Source organism: Tripterygium wilfordii, chromosome 11 (assembly GCF_013401445.1).
Source record: "Tripterygium wilfordii isolate XIE 37 chromosome 11, ASM1340144v1, whole genome shotgun sequence".
NCBI lineage: Eukaryota > Viridiplantae > Streptophyta > Magnoliopsida > Celastrales > Celastraceae > Tripterygium > Tripterygium wilfordii.
In genome coordinates this window covers 1,192,677-1,211,973 of record NC_052242.1, presented here as the reverse complement: position 1 = coordinate 1,211,973, position 19,297 = coordinate 1,192,677, and the positions used below count along the sequence as shown (strand labels likewise).

General features: G+C 37.9%; 2 protein-coding genes across 2 annotated transcripts; both read right to left on the bottom strand.

Moving 5' to 3' along the window:
* Window positions 1-619: 619 nt before the first annotated feature.
* On the bottom strand, window positions 620-4,076 carry LOC120009235 (protein DETOXIFICATION 48-like). Its single transcript, XM_038859726.1, has 2 exons — window positions 2,389-4,076; window positions 620-2,311 (listed from the first exon to the last, which is right to left on the bottom strand). The coding sequence occupies exons 1-2, from the start codon at window positions 2,521-2,523 to the stop codon at window positions 803-805; spliced, it is 1,644 nt and encodes a 547-aa protein (XP_038715654.1). The 5' UTR covers window positions 2,524-4,076; the 3' UTR covers window positions 620-802.
* A 205-nt stretch (window positions 4,077-4,281) lies between these two features.
* Window positions 4,282-12,216, bottom strand: LOC120009236 (sucrose transport protein SUC4-like). The gene is made up of 6 exons (XM_038859727.1): window positions 11,585-12,216; window positions 10,215-10,957; window positions 9,212-9,275; window positions 9,084-9,127; window positions 6,870-7,029; window positions 4,282-4,656 (listed from the first exon to the last, which is right to left on the bottom strand). Exons 1-5 carry the CDS (start codon window positions 12,093-12,095, stop codon window positions 6,871-6,873), a joined length of 1,521 nt encoding a protein of 506 aa, XP_038715655.1. The 5' UTR covers window positions 12,096-12,216; the 3' UTR covers window positions 4,282-4,656; window position 6,870.
* Between the last annotated feature and the right edge of the window lie 7,081 nt (window positions 12,217-19,297).

Genomic DNA, 19,297 nt, shown 5'->3' with positions numbered 1-19,297 from the left:
CCCCCACTTTATGGCCAGTACCCAAAGTACATGTACATTTTCTCTTTTTTACTGTCTACTTTTTTTTAACTCTTTTCACTTTTTACCCTAAATTTTATATATCTAGGGTATTATATGCTTCCGTTGAACTCTTGAGGAGAATTAATCGAATTAGGGGTTCGAAAAAATATCTATGATTTTTAATGGATATAGTTTAAATAAATAAAATTTTCCTCACCCAACAAATTAGTCTATTGGGTAGTTTAATATGGTCTTGGAACAAGGATACATGCAATACTTGTGATCATGCGTTGGGGTTTGGCGTAACTTACTTTGTGAAAAATTTATGTGCATGTGAGCCTGACAATCCAAGTTTAGGTTCATATAGGATGTCCAAAGGGTAAGCCAAATATTCATAAATTTGTATTAGATGCATAGTTAGAAAGAGAGAAAAAGGCAAGGCCACCGTGAATGCCACAAAAGATAAATCAGAATAAACAAATTAATTAATGAATTAAGTGTGATCAGTAAGTGAAAATAAAAAAGGTTGATTTGCTTTAGCCAAAGTTTAAAGGGTATTATGCTAATTTTTTTTCCACTTTAGGCAGTGAAGGTCTTTGCCGTATATGGAAGGGAACAATAACAAGGAAGGGATAGCTAGCTAGCTAGGCAGAAAGTTTTTTCCCTACACTTTTCACAAAGAAAGATATATAAATAGTGAAGAAAAATTGGTATTTTACAGTACAAGTAGTGGATCAAAATAAAAATTCACACAACCAATTTATCAGCAAAAAATTAGCAAGTCATGATAAAAAAACTCTAATCAATGCACAGTTTGTGTTGTAGATATCAGTGGGTCTGTTTCAAGTGACTTCACAATCTCATCATTAATGCACAGAATCTCCTCAACAATGGTGGAATTACTGGTTTTTTCTGCTTTTGTGGTTGATGATGATGATATTGGTAGTATTGGAGAAGTAGTAGAAGAGCTGGTTTGTGTAAGTTCTCTTGCTCTCTCCACTTGAACAATCCAGTCTGTTCTGCATAGAACAACAAGCATAAGCAAAGCACAGCAACCTTGTGCTGCTAATAATCCGAGCCATAGCCCTGCAAATCCCATTTTGACCACAAACCCCAAAAATACTGCAACAGGCATACCCACCAAGTAAAATGATCCCAAATTGATATTAGCTCCAATTGTAGGCCTTGCACTTCCTCTCAAAACCCCACACCCGGTTGTCTGAGGACAATTTCCGAGCTCACAAAGTCCGGCGATTGGCAATGCAATCGCGGTAAGCTCAAGGATTTCTGGATCATTTGTGAAAAATGTAGCCCATTTGTGCCTCATTAGTGTTGTGAATAGCATAGCAGTTAGGCCTAATCCGACCGCGCAAGCCAGAGAGGAGATCATCGAAATGCGGGCCTTGGCGGGGCGATTAGCGCCTAATTCGTTCCCAACTCTTGTTGATACACCAAGACTCAGTGCTGAAGGGAAAACATAGACTAAGGAGGTGGTTTGGATTAGTATTCCCATTGAAGCAATGGTGGCTTTTGGGCTAACTGATAGTCCGCAGAGTAGTATCATGAATTCATACCACCACCATTCAAGGCAAACAGACACACAAGTTGGCACCGCGAGAGCGAGCAGAGATGACCAACCCTTAAGGCAATCGGTTGTAGGGCTAATCCATGAATCTTTATACACGCCGGAGAAATAGACGAACAAAGTCAGTGAAAGAAAGAGATTGAGATTAGTCCAAACCATGGCAATTGCAACACCTGCAATGCCTAATTTGAAGTGGACTACAAGGAGGAAATTGAGTGGGATGTGAAGGAGAACAGAGATGGCAGAACAATAAGTCAAAGGCAATGTAATGCTTTGTGTCCTAAGGTAGACTCTAAGTGGGTAGAGAAGTGAAAGAAAAATCAAGTCAGGAGTTGAGAACAAGATGAAAGTGTGAGCAATATTTGCTATTTCTTGGTCTTGACCACACCACAAGAGGATTCTACTCATGTTAAGCCACATGAAAGAGATGGGAATAGATGTGGAAAGGAGGAGGAGCACTGTCCTTTGGAGGGTCAATCCTAGTAATTTCATTTGTTTTGCTCCATATGCTTGTCCACAAATTGGTTCCATTCCCATTGCTAATCCAGAGATCACAGAGTAACCGGTGATGTTAGCGAAACCGATCGAGAGTGACCCTCCGGCGAGCTCAAGCTCTCCAAGGTAGCCAAGAAAGAGCATAGAAATCAAGCTTCTTGAATACATAAGTAGACCGGTTATTGCTGTTGGTCCTGAGATCTTCCCTATAGCTTTCACTTCCTCCATCACCTGAATGTAAAGAAAACCAAATCATGAATATGGAATATATTTCTAAGTAAGAATTTGAGGGGGTTCTTCATTCTTACCTCTGAAGTAGTAGGCCATCTATGGAGTTCTTGTTGCTCATCCGAGGGAAGATCCATAGTTTTGAGGGGATCCATGAAATGGGTTTTCTTAGGGGCTATGAATGAAGATGGAGAAGGTGGTTTTGGGTTGCACATTAAGGTATATATAGAATCTTCTTAACTTTTCAAGATAATAAAATAAATGAGGTTGGAATTGTATGTTTGAGAGTGTTTTTGGAAGGGCTTTCAATATGGTTATGGAGAGAAGAGATTGGATTAAATTACTGATATATATAGGCATGAAGAGGATGGGGCCCACTTTTCTCCAAAACTACGTGTCATCACTTCTAAGAGAATGCTTCGAAAAGCTCATACTCAAGAATAAGAGATTGTGTTGTAACTTGTAGGGGCCAATAAATACCCCTCTCTCTCTTACTTTTCGAACATAATGGGTGTGGACTACCATGGAGCCATGGAGGTACCTAAGAGAAAGTGCTCATATATATGAGAGTGAAATCCGAGTAAGTGATTGGTGTGCTAGATTTAACTTTAACCGTTTTAAGTTTTCTTCATTAATGGTGGGAAACAACAAAGGGTGATTGGTTGAGATGATGACCTTGACAGCGGTTATTCATAGTGCAAACGGGAAGTCGTAAGTTCAAGTTCAACGGTAAGTCGTAAGTTCAAGACCGATGGATGTTTCTATTATCACAATTTACAAGATGGGTCCTTGCTCAGTCCACCGCGTGCGAATGCTTAGATGATGTTTCCATTATCGCAATTTGTGAGATGGATCATTACTCACCCCAACGTGTGCGAATGTCACCCTGTGTTATCTTGTCACGCTGGGTCTCGACCCAAGTCTCAACTAGTCCATAAGGGTTACAGGGTCTTACATACATGTGGGCTGTTTACCAGTCACTTGTCCGGTGTAAATAAAAATGTAGGGTAAAATGTGGATAATGTTTTTAAGACTCGAGTCTATAGGTGGTCTTTGTTTGATGATGATGGACACAGATTTAAAAGTGATAAAAGAAATTTATCTTGTGTTGGATTGCCAAGTGGAGTGGATAAAGAAACAAATTCGGCCTAGTTGAGTTAATGATGATGGGTATGTATGTCGGTATATCGGTGTCAGGTACAGTGTTTGCAAACAAGGCAACCCTGAATACTCTCTGTTTCTTTGCACAACCCATGTGATAGAAATTCACTACAGGAATGATTTTCCTGTCTCCACCCACTTCAACACAGACATCCTCTTAACACTATATGGCTATATGCCCAATGTGTGGGGTGACAGGTTAGTATTAGTGAAAATCTGGTCCAGAGTCCAGACACAATTGGTTCCAGCTCTCTCTCACACTCTCAAGAGTCAATGATCAATGATCAAGAAGAAAACTGTTATGCACATCTTGTTTTGCAACCTTTTCATGCACCCAGGTAACAAAAGGGGTTAATACGTCCAGTCTGTTTATCAAAATTGTGTGAACTCCATACTGTTAAAAGAGATTGAACATCTATGATTAAAAATACAATGACTTCTACTGAATTGCAATTCTACTGTAGGGACCCTCGTCCGGCCCAGCTAACAAGGTTTGTTGGTTTAAGACACAACAGGTTTAAGAAAACTGTCCGGTTCACGACATGGGAAACAAAATCATGGCTTGATCGTGGGTATCTTGGTTCAGACCAATGACCACAATTCTAAGAGCACTCACTTCTAAGTGACAAAGAAGTGTCATATCTAGTGAATCCTTATAAAGCAATATTATTATTTTTTTCAGTGACATGTATAGTTTTTCAAAAGAAGATTATCTACGTGGGTTTGTGGAGTTAGGTGTTCTGTCAGTATAGGACCACTGAAGTGTGTTAATGGAAATGGCAATAAATGGTGTACAGAGAACCGGCAGATGGAAGATAGGAAACACAGAAAGACAATTACGTGCACCAACTCTAACCATTTAATATGTACCCCTTTTCTCACAACAAAGGGTGAGACTGTTTCTCTGCAGGAGAGAGCATTGGCTATTTGGCTGTTTCACAGAAGGCTAAAGAAATAAGCCTACCATCATATCACTCTTGCTGGAACAAATACAAAGCAAAGCAGAGCAGAACAGGCCAGAGCAGAACCTTTTTTCTCCTTTTTTCTTTTCTTGCAACTTTTTCTCTGAGTCTGAGCAACTTGAAGAATCGGTTGTCTTTGTATCCTTTGTATAAAATATTGCTTGCTACACTGAAATCTATACTCTTCGGATGTCAGATTCCATGTGTCTCCAGCTCAATAAGTTGCTAGGGCAATTTGTCATGGAAACAGAACCAATGGCAATGGATATCATTTTGCAACCATAAAATAGTGGGAAATGATAAAAATCAAAAACACATTTCGAATTTAGCATCCCTAATTGGGAAGTGGGGGGGGGTTCACAAACAGATCCCACCAGAATAGAATGCATAATAGAAAATGACAAGTTTTTGGATCACATGGAGATGCCATTCACTGTTACAATGTAACATTATCATCAATTAACAAAAGATCAATTGACAAGTCCGTAACCATAGTGCGGTTTAAGCACAGAATTTTTTTAATGGGCATCGAAAAGAACTGCTAACATTGCTAAATGCAAGTTTCAAAATGGAAATTGATAGAGTAACAATGACAAAACTTCTGTGGATATGACATAAATGAAATATTATGATTCTCTAAAAGAAGAACATATTCACAGATTCCATCCGCCCAACACTGCCTTGTTCTGGAAAAGTTGGTGCTCAGTCCTTAAGTGACTAAACGCTGGAAAGGATGCCCAAGAATCTCTTTCTATCACCACAAGTGTTAACATCTAATGACATCTAAGCTAAGATGTAAGCCATAATGTCACATATGATTCTCTGCATTCAAAGTTTTCCTCTGTAGCATATGGGTTGATATGCGTTATGGGATGCCATAATGCAAAGACCAATGAGTTTTAACACCAAAAAAACATCGAAAGTCTCCTTTACATTGTTGAAGACAAATAGGTCTAATAATGAAGCCATCAACTTTGAGGCATAGAAGTTTCAGATCTTTTAAATGATTCCAGGCCATTGAAAGCATTGCATGGGGACACTGAAAGCAAAACATGCTTCAATAGATACGGTAAGAGCAATGGACACAAGAATTTATTCCAAGGTTCAGAAGCACACCACAGAAGGCAAAAAGAATAAGTAATGATAATACTAGCTATCATAAAGGTGGCCTTCCATAAAAGATCAATCAAGCTTTCAGAAAAATTGTAGCACAAAAGACATGTCTCTATCAAGATAACCAAGCTTAATCCACTGCATTCATAATACAAGTTCGGACAACAAAAGGCATCAGATTCCAATATCTCAGCAATGTATAAACAAATTTAAGCCTCACAGTTGATGTGATTTTCGTTTCATGCAGAATAAATCCCAGTCAACAGTAACTTCACTTGGTCAGCAAGGAAGTGATCTTGAAAGTGTCCAATCTATAGTTGAGTCCCAACCCCTTTTTTTTTTTCCCAGAAATTAGCAGTAAATTAACAGCGTTTCTCTAGGAGGATTGGTGTTCCTCTGAAGGAATTCTTGGATGATTAAGATAACTTGCCTACCCAGCATTCATCTACAGGTATAAATGTATTCAAACGATACTAATACATATCCATGAATTGTGGGTAAACTGCAGGTCATAGGTTACCCATTTATTAACTTCAATCACCGTTTTTTTTAGTAAGCAAAGAAGGTTAAATCTCATAACTTTCAAACTTAAACAAAGCAAATACTCAATACACGCTCACCCTCACCTATGGGCAATATGACGGCCAGATAAGGGTAAATTGAGGGTGAGGATAGAAAATTTTTGTACTCGTGAGAGTATGAGAGGGTGAGGGTATGAAGTGAATCGTCAGAGTGAGGGTACTCTACGTCTCTACCTGAACCCTCCCATTGCAATCCCTACAAATGACTGTACATTTAAACTCCCATAATATGTATGCAAGAAGTTATTTATGCCCGGTGTCTATTTCCATTGCTCTAAAAGGGATGTGGCATGGCCCCCCTTCTAGACATTTTGCCTCACTATTTCAAAAAAAAAAGATATTTCATTTCAGCTGTGTTGGCAAGGAGTTGGGAGTCGTTGGCGTGGGGAGGGTTGGGGAAGGTGGGTGAGGGTGAGGGTTGGGGAAGATGAGAGGCAAGGTTTTTATCAATTCTTAGTTTCTTACGCATAAATATGCCCAACCACTTGGGATTTTAAAATAATATACCTTCTGAAAAAATTCTGCTAAAAAAACCAGGGGGGTAAATCGATAGCACAACCTTTCAGAGAATTGCATGACTAGAAAGAAATAGAAAGGAAGAGAAAATGGACAAGGGGAACATACATGGTAGATGGCTTTATAGATCAACTATAATAAAGTGCTATTTACAAGTTATTCCCAAATATAAAATTGTACTACTCGTGTTGATAGCTGGCCAAACAAAAAACTTGGTACAAGAAATACCTCATGTGAGAGATGTGGGCTTCACAGGGCTAGATCGAGGAATCGCCAAGATGGCTATAATTCCAGCAGCAAAGGATGAGCTTGCCCCTACAGCGAGAGCTGGTGAGTTTCCACCACCAAATAGCTGGTCCCATGGTCCACTCCCGAGCGAAACCACCATCTGTTTTTGAAGACAAGTTTCATCCAATTCAATCAAACAGATCGACATACTGCCAAAATCTTATCAGAATCTTCAATCACATATACAGCAACAATACAGTAATCACAAAGCTCATTTACTTTACTGTTAAATCAAATGTAAAACTATCATAACTAATATTTGATTGATTGATTTTGGTAGGAAATACATTGACATGATAACAGGAAAAATAAAATGGCCCAAAAGTCTCTTAACGTCAGTGTGAAATCTGTATTTAATATTTGAACAGGATTGCATGATAAATCTACAAAATACATTGCATTATAATGCACCCAAGGGCGGAGCAATGCCATTGCCCACCCTCAAAAAAAAAAATTGGATCATAGGTTACTTTTTTAGATTTTATAGCCCATTTTTGCCCACCCTCAACTTTAATTTTTGCCCACATTAATATGTTTGGCCCAGTCCAGCCCACTAACCCAGCTCAATCTTACCTTTCCTCTTTCTGTTTTATATGATTTTAGTGTTATTTTTCATACTTTAGAAGACGTAATTAATAAATAACCCAAAAAAATTACAGAGACAATGCCTCCAGACCCCACGTGGTTTTGCTCACCCTCACATAAATTCCTGGCTCCGCCACTGAATGCACCCCGACTAATTTCAGGCTCCTATATATGGCAGCATGATTAAATATGAATAGATGTCCAACTTTACCATGGATTATGAAGGTTGATAAACCTGCAGTAAAAGGGATAAACTTACCTACTGCCTACAAGAGCTTACATATCTAGTACACAGGTAATCTACTCTTGCTCCAAAGATAATGAAGCAAGCAACTAAATTTCTTGATTGCATAGAACAGATCAAGGCTCCAGAATGAGATCTTGCACACCGCAGACGGATACTCACTTCATTAACAAGAAAAGAGATTGAGAGAAAGTGAGCAAGAACTTGGTGATGTCCTACAACTTACACAGCAAACCTATCAAAGTCATTTTTATCTCCATAACAGACCCACTCCTCTCAAAATTTCCAAGCTTAATAAGCCACCCCCTATTGTATTGATCTTTGACATCAAGAAAATTAGTGAGTATAACTAATAACTGTAACGGTCCCACTTAATTGAGCAGTCAGGATCAGGAACTTGCATATCCCAAGTTTGAGGTGAATCTCAGCCAAAATTTAACAAGAATTCAGCCAAATTTCCACATTTCTAGTGGTATTGGAAGCAAAGTCTGGCAATCAGCATCTACATTTCAAGATAGACAATAAGCCAAAATTTCTAAGATAAATCCCCTTCTTATGTACCTTAGGTGTGAAATCTAGAAATTACGAATAGTTACGACTTTGATTAATAATAAGAGGAGTGTCAGCAAACCATAACCAGGACTATGACGAGTTTACCGTAATTTCAACAACAGCAATATCAAGAAGCCTCATCCAAAATTTTGTGATCAGTTACATGAATCTTTAACCAGACTACTTGGATTCTCTTTTACTGTTCAGTCTGTCTAAATAAACAAGGTGTTAAGAGTGATTCCAGTGGGTGAAGTTATGATATGAAGAAAAACAAGGCTTTCAACAGCTGAAATTTGTAGAGCATCTCCAAAAAAACTACTAGAAAGAAAAGCCAGATATTTAGGAGACTTATGTTTCTAACATTCAACACCATGAAGTTCAGTTGCAAAGTCGCTCACTTATGTGAAAAAAGGTTACTAAGCTGACTGATTCTTTTTAATAGCAAATGAAAAATGGAATTCTACTACCTCATAGAACAACTGCTGAGTGTTAATGCCCATCTTCAGAAACGCAATAACAAATTATATGCATTATAATTATTGGGCCAATGGTAGAGTTGCATGGGTGGAAACTAGAAGTCACAGGTTCAATTCCTAGAAACAACATTTCCACATATTATGTGGGGGTAAAGTCTGTGTACATCATGTTTGTCCCCAGGCGGGAGCCTCGTGCACGGGAGTTGTTTACCTATAAACTATTGGATTGTAGGTGACGTTTCAGCTTAATAATGGACAACAGTAGGAAAAAAAAATAGTTTAAGAATGAGCCAACACCTGCGGGATTGTAATTGCTAGATTCAGAACTCCCATTGACAAACCTGTGAGAACCAAACATCAAGACCAGCATTCCAGCAGACTATCTCTAGAAAAAAATTCAACATAACAATCAAAGAGATACTGACCTTGCCCAACTCCTAGAGTTTCAATACGTGAGGAAATCAAGGCAAATGGAACACTGTATGTGATCTGTATAGCAATATATAATACATCAATTGAGTGCAGGAACAAGGTCTAGATTTAAACCACACAAAAAAAACCCGGATTAATATGTGAGAACAACCAGCTAATTTCACAATTGCTTTTCCCCCTTTGCTAAAGCGTTGTCAAGCCCCAAAAAAAATTGGCCAACAGAAGCCAAAGGACAAAAGTAAACAGTAATCCGAAGTTGCCACATTTCAGTAGCATTAACTTATTTTCTTTCATGTTTGCCAGACAACAAAAAAAAAATTAGTTTCTTCCAGCTCTCTGAACCCCAAAGTTATACACACTCACAAAACCATGGAAGCAGGATTTACTCGTAAGAGGCAAATTATCCACAGTATAAAAATGAAAAATTAGTAAATATTAGCATTTTGAAAAGTTTAAGGGGGTAGGCATTTGATTATCAGGGGAACCATAGGTGAGCAAAAGAATATATAGGAACTTCTTTAAGTTCCTCGATCCCATAAATCAAGAAAGTGAAGATAATGGATGGTTTGTTGATATTAAACAAAAACTAACTGACTTTTACTACTTTTTCCTCTCAAAATAAAAAGTCAACAAAACAGGAAACTATCAATCATCTGCTGATCAATTTTGTGTCAGTCAATTGAGTATTTTCTTGAGGGCATGGTTTGGAGGGGATTGGGTGTATAACCCAAAAAGTGTCATATTAAAGGATTGTTCACAAACACTTTCAGCTAATGAATTTCGAAGGTCAAATTCAATTTAATGGTGATTCTCACTGGCAAAGACCACCGAGATGCTGATAGTACAGAATTCACAAAGACTCGAAGTATTAAATTTCATTCAATTTTCCCTTTATAATTTTTATTACAAAAAAGAATAAAATGCTATCTGCATTCAAAAACAATAAGATACTAACAATAAAAATCAGAACATAAACAGGGGAACAAACATACTTACCGCAAGAGGAAAACCAAGAATAGCAAATACAATCAGTGCAGCTATTACAACACTGTCAGGCGGCAAGGAATGGCCTACATAGCCCAAACGGCTCACTACAAAGGAGAGTATAAGCATCGCAACGAAGCAGACAGTCATCAGGAGGTTGGAGAGTCCCCAAATAAAACCAGCTCCCCACTTCCTGCAGAGCCTCTCCATAAGAACTGATGTTATTCCAAGAACAAGCGAATTCAACATCAAACCAAAAGCTCCCATTCTAACTCCAGCATTATAATTCTCCCCTTCATTTGGCTTTCCACCATAGATCTCTCGACCCATCCAATCAGTATCAAACAAAAGAAAGGGAAACCATCCAGTCCAATTGAGAGCTGTAACCAGCAAAATTACCCATATAGAACTTGAGAAATATCTAAAAACCCCAAATAGTTCCCAAAGGAAAGCTTCTTGAGCGTGGCTCGACTGTCCGTGTCCTTCAACAGAAGGTGCAGAACTATCCCTTAAATTCAGAGGTGATTCTTGAGCTGCTGAGATACTTAAATATGTTGTGATTGCAATACAAACAACGTCAAGATAGAAAGCAGACTTGAGATTGGCGCAGTCAACATCACATGCAGAGGTAATGGTCCATGGAAAAATTTTGAACCAACCACTGTATGCTCCAGTGGCAAACCCAAGAATATTACCAACAGCCATAAATAGTGAGAAGTAAGCATTTGCCACTCGAGTCCTCCGATGATCCTTCTCTAAACAACAGAATATAACCACAAATATCAACCATACTCAGCATGCATAAATTTTGAGATTTGATAGGTAAACAGCCCCGTTGCACAAGGCTCCCGCAATGGGCGGGGTTGGGAACAAATGAGATGTATGAAGAACTTGCTCCCACATAATATTGGTAAGATTTTTCCAGTAATTGAACATGTGACATCTAGGTTGCACTACTGCAACTCTATTAGTGGGTCATACATTCGCCTCTAAATTTTGATATTTGATACCACAGAAAAATGCGAGTCTGTGCAACATCAACACGCTACATCGACTAATTCACATCTGAAAACAGGCTAACAAAAATTATAGAACCTCGCCAGTCAACACAACTTACGTCAAATATGTATATGTACGAATATGCAACAAACACGCTCGCATTTATGGATCCTAAAAGACTTTACGCTGTAATAAGAGAGCCTTAAATAAAGAAAATGTAACATCGAAATTTAAATAAAGATTCCGAGAAAGTGATATGTATATAACTATTCATAGCCATCAATAATTACCAAATCTAAGAAATATTCGCTTTCATTCCATTCCAAATTGCTAAAATTACAAAAATAAAGCCAAATGGATAAACGAATTGAAGCCAAAATTACCTGTTAGATCAGCGAGAAGAGCTCGACAAGGACCTTGAGTCATGTTATTGGCCACATCGAGAATCCAAAACCCCAAAACAAAAGCCGCAATCGCTCCGGGTCTGTGATCGACCCTATCGCCAAGCATCCAGCCAATATCCGCGGAGTGACCGACGATCAGAACTGACAAGGCAATTAAAAGAGCGCCGGCGAGTATAAAAGGCCTTCGACGGCCGAAGCGACTGGTGCATCGGTCGCTCAAATGGCCTACAAAGGGCTGCACAAGCAGGCCAGAGAGCGGCCCACACAACCATATCACGCTGGCCCACGCGTGCGGAATTCCCAGCTCCTGTACGTAGGGCGTCAAGAGAGAGAGTTGTAAAGCCCATCCGAATTGTATCCCGCAAGCCACGGAGGCTACGCGGAGAAGTCTCCGGAGTGGAACCCTGGCCCGCACAGTTCCTCGCACCGCCGGTCTAGTCGTCGCCGGTCGAGCCCTTCCCCTGTGCGGCTCCACTTCAGGGATTGGCATCCCTAATGTCAGATTCTTTACTCTCTCTCTCTCTCTAAATGATTTGTTAGTGTTTCTGTTCAATCTGTTTCGTCACTCAACAACTAACTTGTAGTCGAGGACTGAAGTACTGAACAGCGGGAGAGAAAACTGGCGGTTTTGTTTAGAATCTTATTGCTTTTTGCATGTGAAATTAATGTAATTAAGCAAGGGCAAAAGTGGAAAACGATCTGTCTTTATGGTTGCGTGTTATTATAAACTCGGATCTATAAATAATCTGAGGGATGGGGGAGCTGCAATGTGGATTGCAGCTATTACTTGGAAGTTGAAATCTTTTGATTTTAATCGTTCATTTCATCCAACGGTCAAGGATAAATACAACTTAAAAAAAGAAAAAGACGCTTCAATTCCTCCTCTCTTCCTCTCTTATTACTCTCTAAAGCACAACAATGACTTCTTCAAAATTGAAGCAAATACAGAATTTGAGACTGCACAAAAACAGTAAAGTTTTCTTATTTCTCGTCCTCATCAAACAAACAAGAAATGTTTCCAAAGAGGATGAGCAAAGGAGATTTTGTTGATGCCGATGTTAGAGATTAGTTTATAATGCACGTCTATCCGCTCCTGGCCCCTGGGACTTTTGGGGGACGTTGAACCAAAGAGGTTAGGTCTCAATCGAACAAAAGGAATGGGAGAGGGAAGAGTGTAGCAGATCTTAGATGAGACAGAATGTAGGGGAATAGAAAGCATCTTTTTCTTTTTTTTTAATGGTGTTTACTCTTGACCGTTGGATGAAATGAGTGGTTAAGATCCAAACTATTTCAGGTCATAGCTGCAATTTAGATTGTAATGGCCCCCATCCCATAATCTGATCAAATCATCTCATTTTCTTTTTAATTAAGTCAAAAAGTATATGTGAGGAGAGTCAATGATTTTGGATAAAAATAAAGAATAGATGATGTGTAATTTAGTTTTACGGTTATTATCATTGAAAGATACTATTGATTTCAAATCAATTATCGAATTTTCAAATTTCGATTACTCATAGTTAAAATCTTTCTCGACACGCAAGTCACTTGATCACCAGAGAATGATGCGTCTGTGTAGCATTATTTGATTGTCCTTTTTCAGAAATTATAACGTTATATTCTTAATTAATTGTTTGAAGATGATCGACTGTTTATTCTTTTATATCAATTATCATGATGGGAATGAGCGAATAAAGAAAATAAAGGCATGCTACGTGGTTAAGTAATGCTTGGTTCATGAATTAAAGGTTGGCTAAGTTTGATGTGAGTGTAGGGCCGTTGATGTGTTAAAAAACAATGGGGTTTGGTGATTGGACCACTCTTTCATTATTAATTGGAAATCATTGGAGCTCATGTATATCTTTTTTGTCGCAATATGAATTGTGTTGTGATCTTGTCCAAAACAAAACCAATGATTGTTTTCATGACTTGCTACAAAAATAGGGAGGGTGTGCAAATATTGATGATTTTATGGGTGGATGTAACAGGCAGTAGGTACACACTCTCTCTGTCTCTCTCTTTACAATCCACTTGTATATGTTTCAACTTTCAAGCCGCGTGTCTAGGACCCTAGGTCCCGTAATTGAATTTGTTTCTTTTGTTGTCCCCAAGGGCCCACCTAATGATCGCACCACCTCCTTTAAGCATCTATTAAGCATTAAAGAAGAAGCAGTTTCATTTTTAAAACAGGAGAATATATTTACATATATCCTTCACTTGGTATACTACATACATATATATATATATAGATAACCGATAAATCACCCAGCCTAACATATCCTTCGGATAATTGAATGAGCATAAATATCGGGTTGACAACCCCTATGAATGGAAGTTTCATGTTTCTCACTTGCCAACAGGGTAAGTCATGGTCATGAGCTGAGACTCAGTGTGCGAAAACCCACTAACATACCACAACCTACTAGCAAGTCTCCACACGTAGATCGAAGCCCACATGCAGATGCAAGTGGCCACCAAGAAATACTTTACTACATATATTGATATAGACAATACTAGAGACCTTCAAAATATGATCCCCATAAGTCCCTCAAATCTATGTGGCATTAAAATAGTTATTGATTAAAAACAAACATATATTACTCATTTCACATCCAACAATCCACATTAAATAGGGACTTTTGGGGTCTCAAATATTATCATATTGATATATATACTGATATACACTTTCATATAATATCAATAGACGTGCATGGAGCTACTAGTTAGCATGTGACTTCATGAGTGAGAAAAGAACACTATCAGTTTTGCAAAAGACAACACTATGCGATTCAAAAGTAGGCAGATGACGATTTGGACTTTCGGTGGTTTACATCGCTATGTTGAGCTGCAAAGCACACAATTACACAAAGGAATAAGAATATCCCTTGATTGTACAATTACCTAATCAAGTAGTTCTTCTCATCTATTAATTTATGGGGCAAGAATCGAAATGACCCCTGAACTTTGATGACTCAGTCGAGTCAATACTTGAACTTCATTTCGGGTCAAACAAACTCCTCAATTTTGATGAATACCATCTGTTACGTGTTTATGGCACCCTCCACGCCACACACTCAGGGGCTTATTTGACCCAAAATAAAGTTCAGGGACTGACTAGTCATCAAAGTTCAAAGGTAATTTTGATTATTCTTCCTTAATTTAATTTATTTTAATCTAATGTGATTAATCACTGTTATTTTTCAACTGCATTCTATAAAATGGAGATGTCACAGCCTCGCAGATCCAGAGTCGTCGACCCAATGGGCCCATATCTCTCTGTCATCGGCTCATCGCGTACATATCGTTGGAGTCCCATATTTAACATCTTATAAGCTTGAATCAACACAGTCCGGCCCAGGCCAGTTAAGCTTTAGAAGTTATTAGGCCCAATGTTATTAACTTATTAGGCCCAATGGCTCAATGCAATTTTTGTTTTGGGCCCAAAATTGTATGCTTGTTAATATAATTAAGGAAATTCAAAAAATATATATAGACAAGGATGTGAATATTTTGGGTCTTGAATGATTTATCAGATTTGAATTGGGCCAGACCTAGCCCATAAGGCCCAAACAAATTCAAGCAGCTAAGTCTCAAAACCTGGCTGATGGACTATTAAAGATTGTGTTGGCCTCTATTGAAGTATTGATACAGATTGAGCATCGGAACATACATAAACCCAAATCTCTATGATTAGACAGATGGTGGAAATTGAAAAGACTGAGCAAAGTAAAAGCACGAGTGGAAAGCCAAAAGGTTCATTTGATTAGTTGGTCAAAGAAATTAAGCTCTTTTGATCAAAAGTGGATTGGTAAATGGGAACTGAACCAGTTTGTAAATGGGTTGTGACACATTGTCCACTGATCAAAAGGTTGTTTTTCTTTTAGTAGTGTGAACACTGTACTGGGCCTAAAGTATGGGGCCCAATAAGGAGCCCAAGTGACAACAAAAATCTACTGTAATAGTGTAATCAAATCATATGAGATAGAGTTATCTTTTCTTCTTTGTTTCATACGGTGCAACAATGGAGTTGCTGAGTGTTGGGTTTGGTTGTGTTTAGTAGTCAAAGAGAGGTGAAATGGATTCTTTATTTTTGAGGGAAAAGAGGTGGACCGTTGGATATGATTTTTTAAAATCACGGTCAATAATGCCCCTGGATCCGAAAATATTATTCATATTAATAAGGACCAACTAACCAATCATTTAACAGGTATTAGGTGTGTGTGTGTGTGTATATATATATATATATATATATGAATTATTGGGACAAGAAAAGGTTCAGACACCAGCAGTGCAATATTATAAGGAAACCCACTAGATAGTAGATTTGCATTGAAGAGATAAGAGGACAACAGACAGAAGGCTGTGGTCGCCATAGCGGACCATTTCGATCGTACGTAATTATATAGAAAAGAATAACTTGAAGAATACCACGCTCCAAACTACAATAGATCTTTATAATCTTTGACTCACCTAGTGAATCGAATGTGAATCATACATTGTGTAATCACGTATATATGCTACCAATCCCCCCACGCTACGTTTTTATCTTTGTATATATATTTGAAGGTGATCGTTTATCACGAGCATATTGCATCTCATTGTAGCCCTTTTAGCTGCTTCACGAAACCAATGAAAATCAATGAGAACGAACTACAGTCTACACACACAAACATTTGTATTTCCCAGTGGCGAAGCCATCAAAAAAATTTAATTATACCTAAATATATAGTATTTTATAGAAAAAAACCCCTGAATTTTCAATTTAAATCCCCTCTTGCTAAAAATCATACTCAAATGATTGAAACAATAAGACATATTATAATTATTTAGCGATGTTTTTAATAATTTCTAAACAAAATTCGAAGACAACGCCCCGAAACCCCTACTTAATTTTGTCTACTCCCAACCATCTCCTCATACCCCATCATCCTAGAGCTCCTCGCCCCTGGTATTTCCTATGTCTGTTACATAGATTTCATTTTCATCTTAAAAAGGAAGTATGGGACACGTATTGCGGGCCCAAATGTTGGTAAAACGGGCCCATTCAAATATTTAACTTGTTCACACGGTCGGTCTTGGACTCTTGGGGTTAGAGGATTAGAGACCCCTCACTCATCATCATTTACATTTCAAAAAATCCTTGTTGCACGTTTTTTAAATCCTTCTAGAAGGGAGAAAATGATAATTGTATTCAATGAGTCCGAAACTTCCCTTGAAGCAAACAACTTTGTCAGGACGTGACCGAAGGTACACAAAGTTACAAACAAGCGCATCGATGGAGCGCGTGGGGGTATAATTTTCAAACTTTTTGGTGATCTGACATCGTTTAACGACGTGATGGGTAGGGATTAGTCAACGACGGCGGCTTGAAGCTTCCGTGCTTCACCGGCTCAACGACCGGTATAAGAAAACAAAAAAAAAGTAAATAAAGAAAGAGTGATGTGAATTACTGAATAGTGAAAGAGTAACTATTGGCGCCAAATACGGCTAATTACATTGCACCTTCCATGGTGGGGACGAGCAGCCAGGGGCGGTCTGGTATACTTTTTCTTAACTAATTTGTCTATTTCTATTGCATGCGTATTAAAATGGAGTCGTGTATTGAATTATCAAGTTGAAGGTTAAAGATTTTTGAGATTCAATCAGTACAATAAAGATTTAATGGTTAATCTATAATATATAGTAAATTAATATATATTTAGTTATAATAATGAGAATCTTCATGAATCAACCTTTATAATTCATAGTCGCGTGTTGATTTTTTACCCAATTTATTCTATTATCAGGTGAGAAATTTGTGTTCACTCGTACATAATGGCTCGAGTTTAGACTCATATTATATGTCCAAAGAGCAAATTAACTTTATGGTGTCATTCTCGGGTTTAAAAAAAAAAAAAGACTGACCATATTTTTGGGTTACAAAGTTGGATGAGTTGAATAACAGGAATGCAGCTTGCATCCGAGTCGCCAATTCACTACAAGCCTACAACTAGGGTTGTTCAAAAAAAATCACCAAAATCAAAACCGACACTGAAATGATTGGTCGGTTTTTTATGATACAAAGTTGCACATTAAAAATCGAGCCAAACCAACAAAAAATCAAAAAAATCGACCTTTTGGTCGGTGATTTTCATGTCAAAAAAATCGACCGCGAACACCCCTAGTGGAGTGTTCTTTCTTCCTAGTAACTTAGTGGAGTGTTTGTGAATTGTGGTCCTAACCTTTTTGGTATTTGGCCCTTGTATGTGTGTCAATGACATACTCTTCATGTCCCTTTCTTCCTACTCTCCGTCTTCAAACTAAATTTTGTAGAAACTTGGAGAAAACAAACATGAATTAGTACTATTGCTGAAAACAAAATTGATGGGAGAGATATATGTCGTTAGGGCTTGTACATGTATGTTATGATACTTCCACCATTGGTGACTCAATCATCGTCAATTTATAATTTATATTAAGTTGACCTTAATAATATAGGAGAGCTGCTGAGGGCACTGATTAAGGACTAAGGAGCATCCACCAAATGACACAGACATAACAACTTTCCAAACATAATGATTATGAGAATACTGATGTATTCGAAATTGAAAAAAAAAATTATAGCTTTCAATATCTTCAATTATTAGTTTTATTTTCAACAACTACCTTGAATTACAATTACAAACCATATAAGTTTGCACTTTGAACTATTATGACTCAATCCCATATTATTTGGGACAAAGCCAATCAAATAGTTTATATGGATAAAGCTCACCCTTAAAATGGTACAAGGTCTTTTCCCAAACCTAGTGAGTTAGGCTTTGACCCATTAGTAGTTGGGCTTTTCTCAATAAGGATGGGGCTTCGGTCTGTAGTAGTTGGCCTTGGGATGAATAAAGTCGTGCGGCCCTAATATATCAACTAGAATCGGATAACCTAAAGCGGATAATATTATTGACATGTATGTGGTATGGGTATGGATTTCTGATATGATATTGAAGCAATTCGGTTTTATTGAGCGTATCCCTCTACTCCACTTGTTGGGTATGACATAACTCAATCCACAAGTGCGGGAGAGTGTTATGACTCAATCCCACATTAGTTGGGACAAAGTCAACCCAGTGGCTTATATAGGCAAAACTCACTCTTATCATGACACAAGGCCTTTTCTCAAGCCTAGTGAGTTGGGCTTTGACCCATTAATAGCTGAGCTTTGCTCAGTGAGGTTGTGGCTTCAGCCTGTCATAGTTGGGCTTGGGATGAACAAAGTTGTGCAGACCCGATGTATTCACGAGAACCGGATAATCCAAAGTGGACAATATTATTAACATGCATGGGGGTATGGATTTCTGATATGAACATCATATAAGTTTGCACTTTGGACCTTCGATATGAGTCTAAACGTTAAACATAAACCTAAATTATACTAACTCTTAAACTCTAAATCCTAAATTTAAAATATTAAATCATAAAATCTCAAAATAGAAAATAGATTAAAAATCTTAAGGTTAATTTAGTCATTTAAAACCCACTTTATTTGCGCTAATTTATTCTATCGGACTTCGATGGTTTTTATGCAAAACCAGTTGGAGAGAGAAAAAGATGAGACAAAAATTTAAACTTTCTCAGGTATCAAATTAGTCTACCTTTGTGACATCGTTGAGAGAGACTTAAATAGACTATCAACTCTAATGGGATGACTCTAAGAGCACCGAT

Coding starts and splice junctions, on each gene's coding strand:
- LOC120009235 (XM_038859726.1), bottom strand. CDS start 2,523: ATGTGCAACCCAAAACCACCTTCTCCATCTTCATTCATAGCCCCTAAG. Junction 2,312..2,388: donor GATGGCCTACTACTTCAGAG/GTAAGAATGAAG, acceptor CTTTACATTCAG/GTGATGGAGGAAGTGAAAGC.
- LOC120009236 (XM_038859727.1), bottom strand. CDS start 12,095: ATGCCAATCCCTGAAGTGGAGCCGCACAGGGGAAGGGCTCGACCGGCG. Junction 9,276..10,214: donor TTCTTGGTTTTCCTCTTGCG/GTAAGTATGTTT, acceptor ATTGCTATACAG/ATCACATACAGTGTTCCATT. Junction 9,128..9,211: donor AACTCTAGGAGTTGGGCAAG/GTCAGTATCTCT, acceptor TGGTTCTCACAG/GTTTGTCAATGGGAGTTCTG.